We start from the raw sequence: 19,884 nt of genomic DNA, 5'->3' as shown, positions 1-19,884 counted from the left end.
CAGTATGAAAAGTAACAAGGTAGAACTTATAAGTAATCGACAGTTAACGGTTTAACCAAGTGTAATAATGCCAGTGTTACCTTTTTGTTACCGTTCACTATATTTACACATTCTTCGACTAGAGTGAATTGCTTGTGAAAAGAAGTGTTTGTTCCTCAGCCACTAGCTTCAGGATTTTGTCATTGAAAACAATCATTTGTTTCTGGCTGATTTTTACTATTTTTACTGAAGTTACTCAAGATATTGGAGGCTACACCATTCCATCTATTTTTTAAAAATAATGGATCGGTTGATGTAATTAAATATAGATACATAAACATATTAATCGCCAGTTACAAGGAGAAATGCCATAATGTATGAGTCCGTTGCAGCTTATACCGATTACTATGATGCTAATCAACTTAGTGTGTTTTTAATATACAGTTTCATTTCCTTGTGTTTTTATTTCGACAAATAGCAATCTATTAATTACAAATTCGGGGCTCTAGTTCTTTATTAGTTTAGTTGTGTCTTATTTAATTATAAATACTTCCATGAGCAATAAAAATTGCGCGTATACTATAACTCACGATTTTTCGCATTTATTCTATTTTCCTTACGTTTATGGGTAAAATTCAGTTATTAGTATGTAGAGATAATAGAAAGCAATCCATCTAAGCAGATATTTCCAAAAAAAAATCAATAAAATAATAAAAATATAAGCAAAAAACAAAATTATGCTCGCTTTTGTGTGTACTGGCAACCATGATTTCTAGGGATTTTTCACTAGCAGAGCACGATTGCGGAAGGAATTCAGTAGGGAAGTCGAGGAGTTGGATCAAAGAACTGGATAGTGGAGTAAAATGTTGCATTTATTGGTTAAAACTTAGTGTGTACATTGTCTGCCAAATATAAATTAGCTTCTGTAACCAAGATGTCGTACGGAAATATAGAAACAAAGAGGAAATCTCCTGTCTTGAGGTTGGAAGTGACATGCGCTATGGATATTAGCATTTATTTGTTAAGAAAAAGAGAAGAAGCAAAGAGTAGTTTCCGTTGTTAGGTGGGTAGCGTGGTGCATTAGTAGTTCTTACACTATTTTGACACTAGATCGAATCCCATCCCATCCATTTTTTTTACAAATTATAATGTTCATGTTAATAAGAACCGAAGTAATATAATAAGAACATAACTTATTGATATTTTGCTGTAACGACATATTTATCCAGTATTAGAGTACTATTGGTAATAGCTATTGTTTTCAGTTCATGCTGTTGTATAGCTTTTCCTTATCCTGTTTCCTTGGGAAAAGAACAATTTTGTCTCCAACAAAGTGTGAAGGATATATACGGACAAAAAAAGACATCTTAGTACCAAACGTGATTTATCGTGATGAAATGTACTAGTTTGCCATTATTAAAAAAAAACTAACTAAATTGTTGAAGTTGGCTTCTCTTTAGCTTTTAGCTAAAAATATTTTTTTCTTTATAAGACTATACTTTATAAGGCAAGGTGTGTGATCATACCCACAAATTTAGCTAGGGAGTGAAAGATAATTGTTTATACAAACATTTTACAGATTTAGGTGCGTGAAACACCAATACACCATGGTCTTGCTTATCTGACCTTCCTTTGTTCCACATACCGTATGATTCGACATATCATTGCAGATAGCACCAATCGGCAAGAAGAACTGCAAGTTGTGGTCTTAATCTAGTTTTCATGCTCTGGAGTCTCTGGCCTAGCGCGCCCGTCTATACCTTGACTCATATGTCTATCATTCAGTACAGACACGTATCCAGGTTTTCTATTCGGAGGGGGTCCAACACGAATCCTCGTAAGCACGTAATTCTAATGTTTTAAAAATACCAATAATAGTAATAATAATAATAATAATAATAATAATAATAATGATAATAATAATAATAATAATAATAATAATAATAATAATAATAATAATAATAATAATAATAATGCAACAGTTCTGTATTTCTCTTAAACTTTTTCCTACTTGTCATTTATAAACCGGTTTACTTTGGAAACTGCATTATAGCACAAACAAAATGTAACATATTTTCGAGAAAAATTAGCTAAAGAAAAGTGTTTGCTACGTATGTCACATAACAAAAATAGCCAGAAGACATTGAGTGTATCGTTCTAATATATTAAAACTAAAAACAGAACGGAAACGAAATGTTAATCCTATTTAAAACTGTTCTTTAATTCCACCTGGCATAATGAGATTATGGTATGTTCTTAGAATTATAAGAAGACAACAGCACATTGCCGAAAGTTTGGACACTGACTCCAAGTAAACTGATATAAAAGAACCTCAAAAGGGTAAAAGCAATCTTATTAAAAAGTGCTTGAGTTTCTGAGGGGGACAGCCCTCAGGCAATCACGCTGGATACGTCCCTGATTCAGTGCAGTGCATTTATTTGTTATAAAACATGATTATTAGATGCTTAATATGTAAAATTATATCATAAGTTTTACTTTTAATAGGTCTTTTCTTAACCCTACAACGGTTGGGCGGAAAAAAGTTTCATAAACGGCCGGGCTGGGTCTGACAGACCCAAGAAAATAAAACTGCATAATTAATTTGTAAATGATGTTTTAAAATAAAAACATACTTTTATGTAATTACAGGTATTTCTGAAACATAAAAAAGCATTTCAGCTCAAAACTGTGTTTTCGCTTATTTTTTTTTTAAATATTTGTAATTGTTTACATTTTTTAAAGTAAATTACATGAGTTTTCGTAAAAAATATATAAAAATGAATACTTGCTTAAATGTTGTTATGGATAAGTAATATTGTAAAGGACACTTACGAGTTTATTTAACATAACCTAAGGCACAACCTATGTTGAGATGTACTGAATGTCAAGGGGTAAAGTTATTAAGTTTTCATAACATTCATCACACATCATTTTCGCGTGGCTTAAACATAGTCATGCTTCACAAACTGTGCAGCAGTATTTAGTTTTACTGTCTTTGCATCTATGGCATCTTCCCTTCTTTCCTGATTCCATATAAGTTTGTCTGTCCACCTGGAGAACAGAAAATCTTGCTGCAAGAAGCCGAGTTTCATGTGAGAGATTTGATTGCGTTGTGCGCTGCATAATGTAGGGTCTTGGCAGAGATTTCCCTGGCTTCTTGAGCTAATCTCTTGTTATTTTATTTGGTTTGCCCTGAGAATGAGATAGCCATTTAGTGCGTCAATGTTCATGACTGCGAAAAGAAGACAGAGTGGACAACGCCTGGTTCCTTTTGCGACTGTATATTCACCATACATAGCATCAACAACGTCTACACCATCCTTAATTTTGTTGTAATATGTTATTATGCTAGGTTTCTTGTTTTCACCGATTTCTAAGTTAATTTCATCATCATTATGCAACAATCATGGTCACTAAATAATTTAAAATCAGTATCTGCATCGGAATCATCCAGTTCACTTTCATCGTCATATAAAATTCCTTGTATTTCACTCACAGAAACGGTTTCAATTTCCAATATATTCTAAAGTTGCTCGTAATACCAACTGAAATGTTGTTCGTATATACACACTCTAAAAATGTCGAATAAGTAATCACAATAAAAAAATAAACTTCTTAGAAGATTCTTGACACTAGCAAAAAAAAAGTTACATGAACGGTCGGGCTGGGTCTGACAGACCCACGCGAGGTTCGTAGCTCTACTAAAAGCAACATAACAATAATTCAAACTGGTTTGAAACACTAGCTTGTCTTATCGGGCGTTTCAGGAAGGTATACGAAGTTACAACTCAAACCAATATCTTTAAGTTGGATTTGTTTTTAAAAATATAAGTAGATAGGTCTCACAGACCCAGCCCGACCGTTCTAGGGTTAACACATTCATATTATCCGGAGTTCTGCCTGCCTGTTTATGTCGGATAAGCAAAACTCTACTGTATTTCCAAAGCTAGCATATACATGAACTAGAATTGTATCGTCCTAGAACAGATAATAGTGTGAAATGTTTATATTAAAAGGCTGTAATAAAAAAAAAGCATAAGTACTGTTTTGGTAGCGTGAGAACAAATTAAAAACAATTCAATGTATTTCCTAGGTATCACATTATCATCTTATTGTGTCGATGTGTATTCTTTTTTAAACATAGTTTCAAAAGTCATACCATTCGCAATATTTCTAAGGAAATCGAAAGAAAAATTCCTATGTGCATCTTGGGGTAAAGTCGCTTAAGTGCATGGTCCGAAACCGATTCCCACGTTAAGGTATAGATAGAGTTACCATATTTCAAAAGTGCAAATCTGGGATGCTACTAAATTACGAAAAATCTTTGAAGTGCTTAAAATTGACAGAAGTGTTGAATACTAACTTACCTTCCTCTATTAGATAAAATTATATTATGAGTACAATTTTCAAACGTAATAGTATACGATCGTAAAAATATCTGACAAAACAATGGTTTATTGCAAAATACTTTGACTCAAAGAATAAATTATAAGTAATAAACTTGTTACTTTTCCTGAAGAATCTAAGTCTTGAATGAGACGGAGGGTGTCGAGCGGGGTCTAGGTCAAAACCCCCATAGCCAAAACCCCCACACTCAAGAAATGTCAAAACGCCCACACGATCGGTCATAACCCCCACACAAATGGACAAATCTCCCAAACGCACGAACGTTCAAAACCCCCACAGCCAAAACCCCCACACTCAAGCAATGTCAAAACGCCCACAAAATCGGTCAAAACTCCCACACAAATGGACAAAACAGCCACATATAGCAACAGTCATAATCCCCACATAAATGGACAAAACCCCCACACAAATGGTCAAAACTCCCACATGCAGAAATTGTCACAACTGCCCCACAAATGGACAAAACCCCGACACAATCGGACAAATCCCCCATACTCTGAAATGATCGTGATTCCACGTCTTTGTTGCGGCTCTTTATGACGCCCACTTTAGTGTTTCTGTCATTAGAAAACAGTGCATGAAGAATAGTTGCAACATCAGTTTAAGTGGATTAAAAAATGTTACTAAAAAGTACAAGGGCAAGACATACAACCAGGATCATTTCAATGTGGGAGATTTGTCAATTGTGTGGGGGTTTTGTCAATTTGTGTGGCAGTTGTGACAATTTCTGCATGTGGGAGTTTTGTCCATTTGTGTGGGAGTTTTGTCCATTTATGTGGGGATTTTGACCGTTGCTATAAGTGGCTGTTTTCTCCATTTGTGTGGGAGTTATGGCCGTTGGAGGTTATGACCGATTACCAGTGTGGGGGTTTTGGCTGTGGGGATTATGACCGTTCGTGTATTTGGGAGATTTGTCCATTTGTGTGGGGCTTATGACCGATCGTGTGGGCGTTTCGACATTTCTTGAGTGTGGCGGTTATGACCGTTCGTGTATTTGGGAGATTTGTCCATTTGTGTGGGGTTTATGACCGTTTGTGTGGGCGTTTTGACATTTCTTGAGTGTGGGTGTTTTGGCTGTGAGGGTTTTGACCGCTTCCCGTCGAGCGTAGTGCTTCGAACGATTGCCTTATTTGTTCTATCTTCCCGTGGGGCAGCCTTAATTCGACTTGATCCTAAACGGATTATTCAGAAGTCGAAGTCGGAAGATGTTCCCCATTTTTGCAAAACACTCTTAGTCGATTACAATCTGCCTCACTTGTGAGGGGACGGCCCCATGCTGTAAGCGTCGGTGGACCACCGTTAGACAACTAGCGACATGTCCCCAAAAATTGGCGGTCCTGCAGGACGATCGGCGGTGGTCCCACTTCCATTTTGACCATCAGCGGCAGAGAAGCGTCGGAACGCCAACGAACCACAAAATTATTCCTCTCAAATACGTTAAATCGCCTATTTGCGTAAGTTGTTTTCATTAAGCTGAATCTAAAAACAATTTCAAAAAAGTAAAAAGGTGCCCTGAGCTGGGTACGAACCACCAACCTTAGAGTTTACTAGATGTGTGTACTTCCGAATTCGCCACAGAGGCGATTATGAGGACACAGATTGTAGAGTGATAATCGTGGACGTCTTTTTAATATTTCTAATCAGAGTGCTCCTTTAACCGTGTATATTTGACGATAACTGTTTGGAATCAGATCAAATGCACTCGCCATATAATTTTATAACAAAATGGCAAGCGTATATTTACTTTTTTCATAGTTTTCCCATATTCACTTGCTATGGATCGGCGACATTTGCCATTTAAATTCATACAATTATACGCACCCATCTCAAGATTTTTCACTTCATGATGTAAAGGCAGGAGTTACTCCTGATCCCCGGAGCTCAAGTATTGTCCTTATATTAAAAATTCGTCAGGGAAAAATAATTTATAATAATAACTTCATGCAAATGACTGGCAATAGTTCCTGTTGGTTTCTTTGCGATTCTCCGTGGCAAATCAAAGGAGCGCGGATAAAAAAATGAAGTACTCGCTGTTACGCGGTGGTAACTTCAATACCCCCTGATTCTAGATATCTGCTTTGACTCGACGAATTCCTGCCACTAGTGGCACACTAGCGACAATACTTCGACGCGTCGCTATATCGACGACCGGCAAGTGGGCCACTAGGTATTGGCGACGTTTACGGCATGGGGAAGGTAATAGACAAACAAATCAATAAATAAATCTAAAGCCTTATAAAAAAAGTTTTCCCAAAATTTACATGTAGCAAAATCATTTGTTGGTATTCCAGAACTGTAAATTCACCTTTATTCATAATTTACTTCTATCGTAGTTTTTGCATGATTATGATATGTCTGAAATTGTAACACAGGTCATTAATACTTTTTTTTTTGCTTTAATCAGATTTAGCAGTTTTACTTAACAGTCGGTCATTTGGATCTGTGATTTCAGAGTTTTAGAGATTTCCTTAAATTTTTCATTTCTACAACAGTTTGCAGCTAACACCATTAACGTATCTCTTTCGATATTTCCATAGGTAATGGCTTGGTCACTCCCAGTATATTTCAAACAATAAACTACGATGTCTTACTCCATTTATCCGAACTACATTTAATATCCAACAACTGTTTTCATTTTCCCTTCAATCTGCAAACTTTCTACTAGGTTAAAACTAAGCAGTTTCTATTTTCTTCCTTTCTTTCTAAAACAAAAGTGTTCTTTAGACAACCTAGAAATGATGACTCTATACTATACTATGTTGCATAAGGCATTTTATGTAGCATATCATTTGACAGTTGGACACTTTCTTCGTATATTGAAAGCAACAGGGATTAATTCCTTCTACATTTCCATGAGAAGTAAACAAATTCTATTTAATTCGTGGAATTGTGCCAATTCACTAGGTCCAGAGAGTTTTTAAGATTATTATTATTATTATTATTATTATTATTATTATTATTATTATTATTATTATTATTATTATTGACTTAAATTTTCCTGAATATTAAGCAATATTTCACAAAAAGCTGGCATTTTTAAACAAATGTGTCCGATATCAAGTTTTCATAAAGTAGTCACTCTCTCCTATAAATAATTTCAGAGGGGCCGAGGTGGCTCAGTGATAAAGTGTTCACCGTTGGTGCATGGGATCCTTGGTTCGATCCCAGCTCGCACCGAGTGAATTTTGTGATGTACAAACACCATGTGCATGGGTTCTCTCGGTGTTCTCCCGTTTTCTCCCACTTTCTTCATTCCATCATTTTATTCATTTCTCATCATTATCGTCTCCTTTAACCTAGCCGGTATAACCGTGGGTCGTAAAACTTAAAGATTTGATTTCAAATAATTCCAACCTAAACAGTTGCAGGAAGTATGTCATTTCGAATAAAACAAACTACTCTATAAAATTCTGAGTATTATTATTAATTATATATACACTTCTATCGGACCTTATTGCTAAATCGAAGGGTAAGAAGACTAAATTCACTCTCTTATTATTATAGATTCATTTCAATTGAAGCAGTTAAAATAACTGGGAAAAATTAGAAAGCTATACCCTCTATTCCGGTGTGCCACAACCGGATACCACGGCACACTGGCGTGCCCAGCAAAATGAACAATGTGACGCAAACTTTTACCTATTATTTACAAGAATATCTGTCAAGTTTATTTTATTTATTATTATCAACGATTCTTTCACAGATCAGCTGTCTATATACAGTTAAACAAACAAGTATCACATTGAGGGAATGAGTGTAATTATTTACTTTAATAGTAATAGAAAGGTATATTTTTTTGTATTTTCTACGGGGAATAACTGCATCCGGTGTAGAAAGCTGGAACTAGCAACTAAGGATCCCGATGTACCAACCACACACCACCCTATAGTCGTGAGTGCCACAAGTCCTTTTCTACGTCTTGGCACCCTAAGAGTTGTTGCCTTCAAAGAGAGAGAGAGGAAAATATCTTAAGTCTGTGACAGTTGCATCAGTACCATTTTTATTTAATTTTTAAATAAATCTTTTTAATTCAATTTTGCATATAATTATAAACGTTAGTGAATATCATTTTCATTTTCATTTTTGTGTGTTCAAAGAAGCAAAGAACATTCTTTATTTTCCTTTACTATCCGAGAGTAAGATGTTTTCTTTTTTTCTGTATACCTGTCGGTGCGGCGAGGACAGTTGAAAAGACCCTTCTATTGTCTCTTAATAGCGCTGCCTAAGCCACATACGTAGAAGACCACACACAACAGAGGACCCTGCGTGAGCCCAAGAAAGGAAAACAAAACAGCTTTTAGCATCATTTTGTGAAATTGAGAAAAATAATGAAGTCTGAACACATTGAATAGAATCCAAGTGGAAAATAATCTCTGTGAATTTGTCAAAATCACAGCATAGACCATATGTCGCCACGCAGTACCAAGATAAAATTTTACACAGGTCTGTAATTTGGTTCAAAAGCACGCACGAGACTAATAGGCGCCGAATCAACCCCTATAAAAATTTTAGATATAATATGTGAAATTTAAAAAAAAAGTCACGTACGTTGGAGAGACGACGTTCGAACACCGTAAATAGGCGGAGACCAAGAGAATCAAAATTAGGACATCGAAATAACTTAACGAATAAGAGATCAGAGACGAAATCGAAGACACCGTTAGAGGCGTATCCTCAAAGATCGACAAGTTAAAAATTCAAATCTCAAGGTCAGTCGTATACAAGTACATCCCCGGGAAACATCAGATCACCACAACACAAAAATACACCCGGAACTTACACACACACTACATTGATAATTAAAAGTTAATCAACCGAGAGTAATGTGCGGCTAAACTCACCGAAGCCGAGGGTGCGAACTTGCAATTTTTCTTAGGCATCGGAACTTACACTTTGATCCTCTTTATATATATATATAAACTTTTAAAGCTGTTAATATATATATCGCGAAACGCTTACAAACATTTTTTTTTTGAGTGACAGAATTTCGTACTTATAAACATATTCACGAGCTATTACAGACAATTAGGATGACCTACATACGCACCGAAAGCACTTGGACTAGTTTCAATAATACATAATCAGTTTTGAAGTACTATCAACAATACTTAAAAACAATAAATACTATTTATCCGTGTAACACTATACTTCTGACACATAGAGTGATGTTGGTGCAGTGTCACGTTTCTGAGTGTTGTTAAGAGTGAAGGTAACCAACAGAAATTGACCAACAGAAGCCCCACTTTGATGGACCAGGAAACGTCCAAGAGCGACGCCCCTTGCAGTTTAAGAGGAGGACGCAGCAGGAATCGAAGAGAGGAACTCCGGATCCAGGACACTTCTCACGGAAGAAGGAAGCCAAGAAACGCAGGGATATCTGTATGTGTGTGGTCAGCTCAATGGTGACTACGAAAGTGGTGAGAGCAGTGTGGACGGCGAAAGGTAGGACCCATCCAAATTATTTTTTGTTGATGCTAAAAGGGAAATTTTCGGCATTGAATAAAATGCAAGACGCTCGCGATATAAAAGTTGGAACTATTTGAAAACTGTAAACGCATTTACACCGCGTGGAGAAAAGATTTTCCAACTTGAACTATAATTACTAAACATTAGAATTCTTTTTTTTTTTTTTTTTTTTTTGAGCAAGGCTTATTGAAAATAGAGAGACTTTTTACAATGGAACTTATATCTCTCTCTATATATATATATTCTGTGACTTCAGTGAATATGTCGTTGTTTTTATTAAAGAGATAGTAGTTTATGTCATTATTCTAACTGTCACTTAGGATTTTTTAAATAATATATCAAGAAAGTTAATTTAAATGTAGATCAAATAACAGGTTGTAGACCTTTAACGACTCGAACGGTGAAATTTGACATGAAAGAAGTATGTACTTTACCATATTGAAGTTTGTATGAAGTGAAAGTGCATCATCTGCGCTATGGACATGCAATATTAGAAATTTAAGATAATTTAGAACAAGGCGTAATAGGTATTCCTAGAAAATATATTCAAGACATTGCTCCAATTGTCCAAAAATTATTGGGTTTGTAAAGTCATTTTGCATATGAAGTTAACGGACTAAATGAGTCTATTTCGATCCATGTGCTAGTAAAACTCTAATAAATAATACTGTAATATCTCAGCAAAAGTATGTTATGTAAGAGAGCTAAGAGATTAATTAGTGATTACAATATATGCGACTTGTCTCGCTATTTATCATTTTCTTGGTTAGACATACGTAATCCGTAAATAAAGCGGAACCGACATTATTTCAGTCAGATAGAAGACAGATGGAAAAACACGAAGTAGGCTAAGTAAAGCCGCAATTATTACGTTATTCTGATCCTCTAACAATCGAGCGATCAGAAGTTTATGCGCATAGACTAACTAACTAACTAACTAACTAACTCTATGGCCTATGGAACCCGGAGGTTCAGTGCCGCGTTCACAAAAGCCCTCCACTGACTTCTATCCTTAGCTAATTGGATCCAGTTTCTACTTTGTATTCCTATCTCTGCGAGATCCATCTTAATATTATCCTCCCATCTGCGCCTAGGTCTTCTTAATGATCGTTTTCCTATGGGTCTACCAGTCAAGACTTTGAAAGCGTTTCTACTTTCTTCCATGACTACATGACCTGCCCACCTAAGCCTCCTAGACTTGACGACCCTAACAATGTTGGGTAAACCGTATAAACTATGTAGTTCCTCGTTATGAAGCTTCCGCCATTCCCCATTTTCGTTCCTCTTGGGTCCAAATATTCGTCTCAGGATCCTGTTCTCAAATACTTTCAGTCTATGTTCTTCCCTCAGAGTAAGTGACCATGTTTCGCAACCATACAGAACAACAGACATGATTATCGTTTCGTATATTTTAAGCTTCAAATTCTTTGACAGAATTCGCGACGACAAGAGATTTTGAACCGAATAGTAACACGAATTCCCTGCTTTTAGTCGACATTTAATTTCTTCGTGAATATGATTTTCGTCTGTTAATATTGATCCTAAATATTTGAAAGTATCCACTTTATCAAAAGTATTATTTAATATTTTAACGCCTCCACAATTTGCCGTATTACGGTCCCGACGCACTTCCATGTATTTAGTTTTCTCTGCATTTACTTCTAAACCCATGTCCCTGCAAGCGTTTAATAATATCTCTGCATTTATTTCTACTGTTCTCCTATCATCCCCTATTAAATTTACATCATCAGCATATGCCATAACCTGGTGAATGCCGTTCAACTCTAGGCCCTGGTTGCTATCTTTGATTTTCCTTATGGCGTATTCCAGCACAAAGTTAAATAATAATGGCGACAACGCATCTCCTTGTTTCAGGCCATTTTCGACGTGGAAGCTCGTGGACAAAAATTTTCCTACCCGGACTTTACTTTGGGATTCACTTAAACATATCTTAATTAATCTAATTAGCTTTCTCGGTATTCCAAGCTCTGTAAGAACGTTGTATAATGTTTCTCTCCTAACCGAGTCGTAAGCCTTTCTAAAATCAATAAATAGACTAGACAAATAAATGAAAATATACGGCCATATACCAATCTTATTGATGATACGGAGAGAAAATCACGAAAACTCAATATATTCATGTTAACAATCTCGAGAGAAGTCTTTGCATTTACTATTAATATTCATATGTTATTTGATTTTTTATGTATGTATGCATGTCTTTAATTATGATTTTTATACATATCTATATATGTTTGTGTCTATTGATTTTCTACTTGTGTGAATATGTATATATATCTATAGCCTTTATGCATAATCAAATAGTAATGCTACACTCATTGATTTTATGTATTTAATGGTGTATTCTTGTTAGTTAGGTAAATGTCGAATTGCATATTTAGTGTACTTATACCCCATTCTCAGTTAATAATTTCAATAATTAGAAATAGTTAGCAGTCAGGCAGTAGGTTTACTTAACTCCTTTAGATCATTCTATGTTTCTTTCATACTTCCCACGAATCTCAAATCAAAGTCATGACTTGTTTCTCGACTTTTTTTTATTTCAATTTACTTCAACTTATTTCCACTTACTTCAACTCGTTTTAACTTATTTTAAATCATCCCAATATTTAGTTTTCACCCAAATAAGATGTGGGTAGTTATATTCAAATTCCATCAAGCGATATAATATCTTAATTTCGTAATCTTGGAAAGGTCATAGTCAGGACATATCAGCTGATCAACGTAAACTATATACTTAGCATACGATGTCAAATAATTAGGTATTTTCAAATGCAAGATTGTAATTTAACCAGTTTGGTATGATATATATGTAAATTATAAATGCTCTATATAAGTCCATTGCACTTCCATGCTTAAATAAATAAATTAAGTAAATAACTGTTTCGTTTTCTGTTTATTATTATTATTATTATTATTATTATTATTATTATTATTATTATTATTATTATTATTATTATTATTATTATTATTATTATTAATTTCTTAGGAAGTTGACTGCCATATGTATGCACACGGTTCTCCCGTGCAGCGCCTCGTGTATGATTTTCCATATACAAACTATATATTCCAAGTTTGTTGTGTTCGTGTTATAGATGTGTTTGTAATTAGATTCATATGGCGCAGAAGACAAAATTTAATGTCCACGCTACGTATATGCAAAACCATAGACAAAGACATTTATGGCGGTAAAACAGGGCAAAAATAAATAATTACTGGCGGATTGTTGCTCATAGTGTACAGGTGATAACGGTTAACAGTGTTAAATTTAAACAAATAGAATTTTAATTAAGCACGAATTTAACTTATAGTGTACAGTGAGGAAGGCTCAGGAGTTCGCTAGGATCGTTACAATATCGAACCCCGTGAAATGCACTGCAAACCTTCTGCAAGCCCCCAGTAATGTTCAACAGATATTGTGTATTAATGCTCATTTAAATGCAAACCTACATAGGCCTACGCACTTCAATACTCAATGAAGGTGCAGACTATTCATGAGTTTCAACATTAAACTCTCTCACCCACTGTATTCTCCTAACATGTCTCCCAACGATTACAACATTTTTTGGTATCTCAATCACTTCCTAGTAGGATAGCTTTACCTAGAGACCACTGATTAACCTGGTATTGGATGTTTCACTTTCTTACCTTTGGAGTTGACAGTCACCTGTTGGACATTTCACACACAAATATCTAATATTCACAACGTTTCTTCTGTAACTTCGTAATATCGTATTATTTCTTTGTATTATTCATTAGCTTGGTTAAGCTTGTTTAAACACTTTTCTCTTTGCACTTACTTATTACCTATACCTTAACGTTGGATAAAAATACACTAGCTCTCACAGGGAATTAAATCCAGAACCAATGCACTTGAACCATTTGGCCACAACGAGGCACATTTAAAAACAAGTTTCGATTTTGTTAGGAAAATTGTGATTTAAAAATATATTTAAGAATGGGTACGGATGAAACGCACTGAATTTTCTCGCTCGAATTTCTTAAACTGACTCGTGTTAGGCTGCAGCTATTACTGAAACATTTATTTGGGAAATGCGAATAAAATAATGGGTTTTGGAAAACTTTGTTCGAAGCAACTTACGTCCAAAAGTAAAGTACCCATTGGTTATATTTCTATTAGAAATAACTTGTGTCATATATTAGAATTATTAAGGAAATAATTGTATGTGAACTATGAGCAAAAGCGTCTGAGTACTTTCTGAGAAAATCGCCAAAAACGTCATCCCCAAGAATAAAATATCCCTTGTATATCTTTTCAGGACAAACGAGTTATGCTATTTATGAAATACGAATGCCAATAATCATGCCTGTTTGATTGTTCATAAGCCATTAGATATTTAAACCAAATTAACTTTTATATCCCTTGATAGAGAATTATTTTGCGCGTCGATTGAATAATGTCTTTCTTAACCTACCCGAGGGATATTTGCCTTTAGTTGCCAATATAGTAAGAGCTTTTATAACAATAAATGGTCAATATTTAATGGTTCTGATTTCTATACCCGTCTTTATAATATGAGCTCTCAGCTGCCATTAGTTTTTGTTTTTCAGTAGAGTTGTTTACAAATCTGGTTAGGAAATATTCAGATTAGGATGTTCGATTTAATGATCTACGCAAATAATTGAGGAAATGGGATTCCGCGGTTTTTGTTGCGCTGCCATTGCTATCTCTTCATCTGATGATTCGTTATTTTCAACCGTACGCTCGTGATATGAAATCGGATCATGTCGCTGCGCATGAAACCTACTCAAATGCATTTGAATAATTAAACCGAATAAAAATTTGAAGAATTAAAGATTGTTCTCTGTATAACTTTCTCCAAGATTTTAATTATTTTTTCTTTGATATAATTACCTAAGAATCGGTTGAAGCTTTTCCGCATCAGAAATGGATTAACTGTGTTGCTCGTTATGCAGTTCTCGGCCCGATTGATGCAAGTCAGATGCTATGGGTGAGGTATTTGATAGGAGTTGTAAGTTACTCGCTGCTAAAGTTGGTAATGGGCACACACTATTACCTAAGCTTATGTCTGTCCTGTACACAATGATGAAGTGGAAACTGCTCAGCTATGCTGCAGTTGTTACCCACCGGTTGAGGTGACGGACATAAAAATATGTTCTTCATTTATACTCAATACCGTGTGGACTTTCATCTGAAATTTTGCCTTTACTTACAGCGTTTCATCTAAATTAAGTAAGTTTGTTCAAATAACCTGCGAGGGATGCCTGACAACTTCCTCTCTATGTATCTATATCTATCTATCTATCTATCTATCTATCTATCTATATACTTATTCAAACAACTTCTAAATTGAAGACTCAAAAATTCGAATTCTTGTAACTTTTCCGAGAGAATATTTGAAAATATCTAACTAGGAAAAGGTCTATGAACAGATTCAAATTCGTTTCAATAATTTTAAGTTTAGAAATTAATGATTGTAGTGTATTATTACGTAGCAAGTATCCAAAAAATTGAGAAAATTATAACAGTTTTATTATTATTTTTCAGCTAATTGTGGAGGTATCCTTGGTTTATGTCTTGGATTCAGCATTGTCAGCCTTATGGAGATCATATACTTCATATTAATTAAAGTAATTTGTAATGTAAACAAAATTAGAAAATGGAGAAGATAAAAGCAAATGTCATGTGTTTTTGGACAAACGAAGATGACATATCACAAATGATATGTGTTTCACTTAATGTCTTTTGTAAATTTCTTGTTGGTAATGCAGCTAACATAAGTTATTTTTAATGTCATTTGTTATAAGATGATATACAGGAGCTAAAATAATGACGACAATGGAAATAGCCATTATATACGATATCTGAAAATATTACTACGTACGGTGCAAGAATTACCTAAGTATTAACTTATAATTTTCAGATACAGGGGAAAATGATCGTGTAGAGCTTCATGCATCTAAAACAATGGATCCTATTGTAGTTTCAGAATCCTAAGATACTTCCATAATAATTTTTACACACACATTTTGGATTAGACGAAGTAATTTATAGAATTCAGAGCAGAGGTATATTTGGTCATTTTCTAGAATATAAAAATTACTTAATTTCTCTGGTAATTCTTACAAATAAATTTCATTTCCATGTAGCAGTGAACATTACTTTCAGGATTTATGGAACTAGACCCTTTATCTCTTTACAAAAGTTTCTAATAATAAATAGACTGTAATTTTATTCTTAAAATATTACATCGTAGCTATCGAGAAGAAAATATTTGCAAAGTTTCTCCTCCTAAGCAAGAACTAGTATGAGCTTCACAATTGCAGAGAAAAATGGTCCTTCGTTGATTATTAAGCTAATATTTATTATTATTATTATTATTATTATTATTATTATTATTATTATTATTATTATTATTATTATTATTATTATTATTATTATTATTATTATTATTATTATTACTAGAAAAGTTGACTTGACTAAGTTTCAAAATCATAACAAGCTCATTACATCAATATTTTACAGACGTATATAGTACACGAAGGTTTATAGCCCTTCAAAGTTTGAATAAAGGATTCAGTGATATTTTTGCTTCTGTTTCCAAAAATGTAAAACCCTAAATTTGACCGTTCATGATGCTACCCAAAGTCTCCAGATTACAATATTTCACAAGCTTGTATAAAGTTCTACTACTATGCCAAGTTTGATCTACATCGAATAATTCGGTCAAAAAGACCAAACCAAACATTAGATTATGGCCTGTGACAAAGGAACCAAGTAAACAACCCCATATTTTTTCACAAGCAGGTCAAGGGCGACTAGTAACCCAAGCTCAGTGTATTTGTTTTACGGAGGTATGACAGTCTATACACAAAGTTTGATGACCCAAACTATAAAACAAACACTTGCAAACCATAATAATTTTCACGCCTCGTATCATGTCATTTACTACAAAGCCAAATCCTGTTCAAATAAGATTATTTTCTTTTCCTGAAAACGTAAATATATTAACCAGATTTTATAGTTCTTAACACATGAATCAAACAAATGCACACTGTAAAATTATCTAAGCGTCCTAATCTTATCAAGGTCTACCAGTTGTGATTTATATCTAGTGAATTCTAGTAAATTCGTGTGATGTGTACAGTTCTACGTTATTATTATTATTATTATTATTATTATTATTATTATTATTATTATTATTATTATTATTATTATCATTAAAAACAATGAAGGGTGTCATGCATACGAGTTTGACCGTTACTTCAGACCAGAAACATCAATGATAAAATATTCGAAAGAACAAGATGTTTTAATAACCAAATAATTTGAATAACCCTTACGTTTAACGGAATGAAACTTCCAGTTGCCAATTCCAATATCAGTAAAACAACTTTTAAAGCGTCATGTTAAATATTTTAGTGTAAATTGCTATTAAATAATATTTCATTCAACTTGCAGTTCTTGTATGATTGTATTGATTGCCATACATCAATTCTACAATCTTCTTCAAGTTACTCAAAATATAATGAACTAAATTATATACGAGTCATATCCGAAAAGTAAGTTTTGAAAGTGCTCCAAGAGGCACATCTGGTCAAAGTGGAATGGGCTTAAGCAGGAGTGAGGGAGGAAAATGTAGTAATAACCTGGGTCGAATAAAGTTGTTTATAGTCACTGATGAGAGAACTGTAGTGCGATAAACATGATTGCGCATATACAGTCTACATTACTGCGAGGTAAGCATAGTTATCAGGTTTGTCCACACAAAGAAGCTGCAAACTTCAGAAATCCACAGGCAGTTGTTTGAAATGTAAGGCTCTGACATTCTTATGGATATGAAAAGAAGAAAATCTCATAGTGCAAAAGAACGGAATTGGATGACAATATTTGAAATGTGTGATCAATGAACCACGAACTACTCAGTGAAACAGCTTTGTTCCTTCTTTCGTAGAAGTTAGAAACTAATCTATGAACATTTCAAATTATTCTTTTCATATTTAAGTGTTCAATAAATAACTATGAGCCTTCGGGGAAACAGAGCATCGGAGTTCGAGTCCGCGCTATCCTACATTGTTTCGGTGTTGCGGATTACTGATATTAATGACAAATAAAACTCAGTAGTTATATTTTTTTTTTCCATAAACTTACAAAGTTACTTTTTTAAGAAGTATTCCGCATAAGCAATAGAGCAACCTCCGTGAAATAAGATGTTCAAGTTCAATTTGCATATAGTTTAAGTAAGAGTTTTCTATAACAATTAAACAACATCTGATTCCTTGTATTCCTGGCCTCGACATATTGTAAAATATTTATATATTATGTATTTTTAAATAATTTTACTTGAAATCTAAAACAAGCTAGTAAATATGTCATTTCAGTGAGACATTAGATTTTCAGAAGAAAATTTGTTTTTTGTTACTACGAGAAATACTTCTTTGTTATTGACATTGCATGATTCATAAAAATTAAGTGCAGATCATCCGATATTTTCTGTCTTATGTCATATACATGTTGGGAACGAAACTATTGGAGTAAAGTTGTTAGGGAGACTCGGGATAAGATTTACTTATGCAACATATCGTGTGTGTGGAAACCTTTAGTATATCAATACTGACTTAAAGAAACAGTATTGCCTGAATGCTGTATGGTAAGATGATCCCCTTATATAATAGAAACAATTTCTATTGTTCCTTCATTTTCATACCCTTATTCTCCTACCGATTGTAATTCGTTTTGATCATGTTTATTTTAATTTCATACTGAAAACCACCCGTTTTAGAATAGTTTCCTTCTTACGATTTCCAGTAGAATTAATTACTTCATTCTTGCGTATGATAAGTGATTGCACGCCCACAATTTCGTAACGTTCGTTAGTGAGTAGCTCACATTTCTTCTAAACCTCTAATCACAGCTCTAATCTCAGCTCTAAACACATGTATTCTTTTGAATTATGTGCTTTTCTGTGATAAAATAAAATGAAAACAACATTATCATATTTGAACACAACTAGGAAACAAAAACTTAAAAAGTATGATAACTGAACACAAAAAGTTAAAAAAAAAGTAGCTTTTAAACTCAGGAAAGTGACAATTATATGTACGGCAGATGTGTGAAATTACGTGTGAAGGAACAGGATTCTGAATGCAAGTGTATGTTTGTGTGTAAATTTGTACACCAAATATATGATGATATGATACCCTACAGCTGGAAAATGTTTACACCATATCTTGTGAACCAATGTTTACCTGGACTGATAGTTCAAAAAATGTATTTAGATATAGAACATACTACACGTAAATTATAAGTGACACCTTCGAATGACTTCAATACGTTCTATAGCTTTTATTCTATTCAACTTTGAAATGTATTAATCTTCATTCTCGGCGTCTTATAATTACGGAATAACAAATTTTTACCTTCCATTTTATTCCACTTTTTATTTTTCTCCCAATGTTCCCTACAAGATCGCAAAATTTCTTGCTTTTAATTGATTGATTGCGGAGTTAATTAAGACGTCAGTATCGTGGCGATGTGTCCATGTCACGATATGCAATATTCATTATAGTCATTATTTTGGTACTGCATAAACACAATGCATGTCACTGAAATATCTGTAAATGAAAAAATATGATATTTTTTCCATTTCAGGTATAAATCAGGCGTTGCCTGAATAAAAGCTATCCAGGTCGAGAAGAACACATATAATGTACGTATATATAAGAATCGAATGTTTATTCTTGTACTTATTTAGTCACAATAAAAGATAAAATAATTGAGTAATAAGATAAAACTCAAAAACATCAATTCCTACTTATTAGCCAAAATTTGGTACGTAGCAAGCTGCAATTTTCATAAAAAGTTAAACAAAGTTCATTTTCCACCCTTTTTAATTAAATATTAAACCAAAGCTAATTTATAGGATAAATCTCCTTACATTTGCATTTTAGAAAAGTAGTAAAATTGGTAGATTTTTTTTTTTTTTTTGCTACGAAACATGAGTATTATTGATTTGTTATATAATCAAA

The 19,884-nt window shown here is 33.8% G+C and overlaps 1 protein-coding gene across 1 annotated transcript in view; it reads left to right on the top strand.

Annotated features, from left to right (window-relative positions):
• Positions 1-17,003, top strand: part of LOC145660616 (pickpocket protein 28-like) — a 151,376-nt gene extending 134,373 nt beyond the window's left edge. The window contains exon 12 of the mRNA XM_081725891.1: positions 15,404-17,003. Coding sequence (XP_081582017.1) covers positions 15,404-15,528 — 125 coding nt within the window. The 3' untranslated portion in view covers positions 15,529-17,003. The remainder of the gene's footprint in view (positions 1-15,403) is intronic.
• Positions 17,004-19,884: the final 2,881 nt, after the last annotated feature.

This window comes from Thermobia domestica, chromosome 9 (assembly GCF_964235325.1).
Source record: "Thermobia domestica chromosome 9, izTheDome1.hap1.1, whole genome shotgun sequence".
Taxonomy (NCBI): domain Eukaryota; kingdom Metazoa; phylum Arthropoda; class Insecta; order Zygentoma; family Lepismatidae; genus Thermobia; species Thermobia domestica.
The sequence above is the reverse complement of the archived record's forward strand: the minus strand, read 5'-3'. Positions and strand labels throughout refer to the sequence as shown.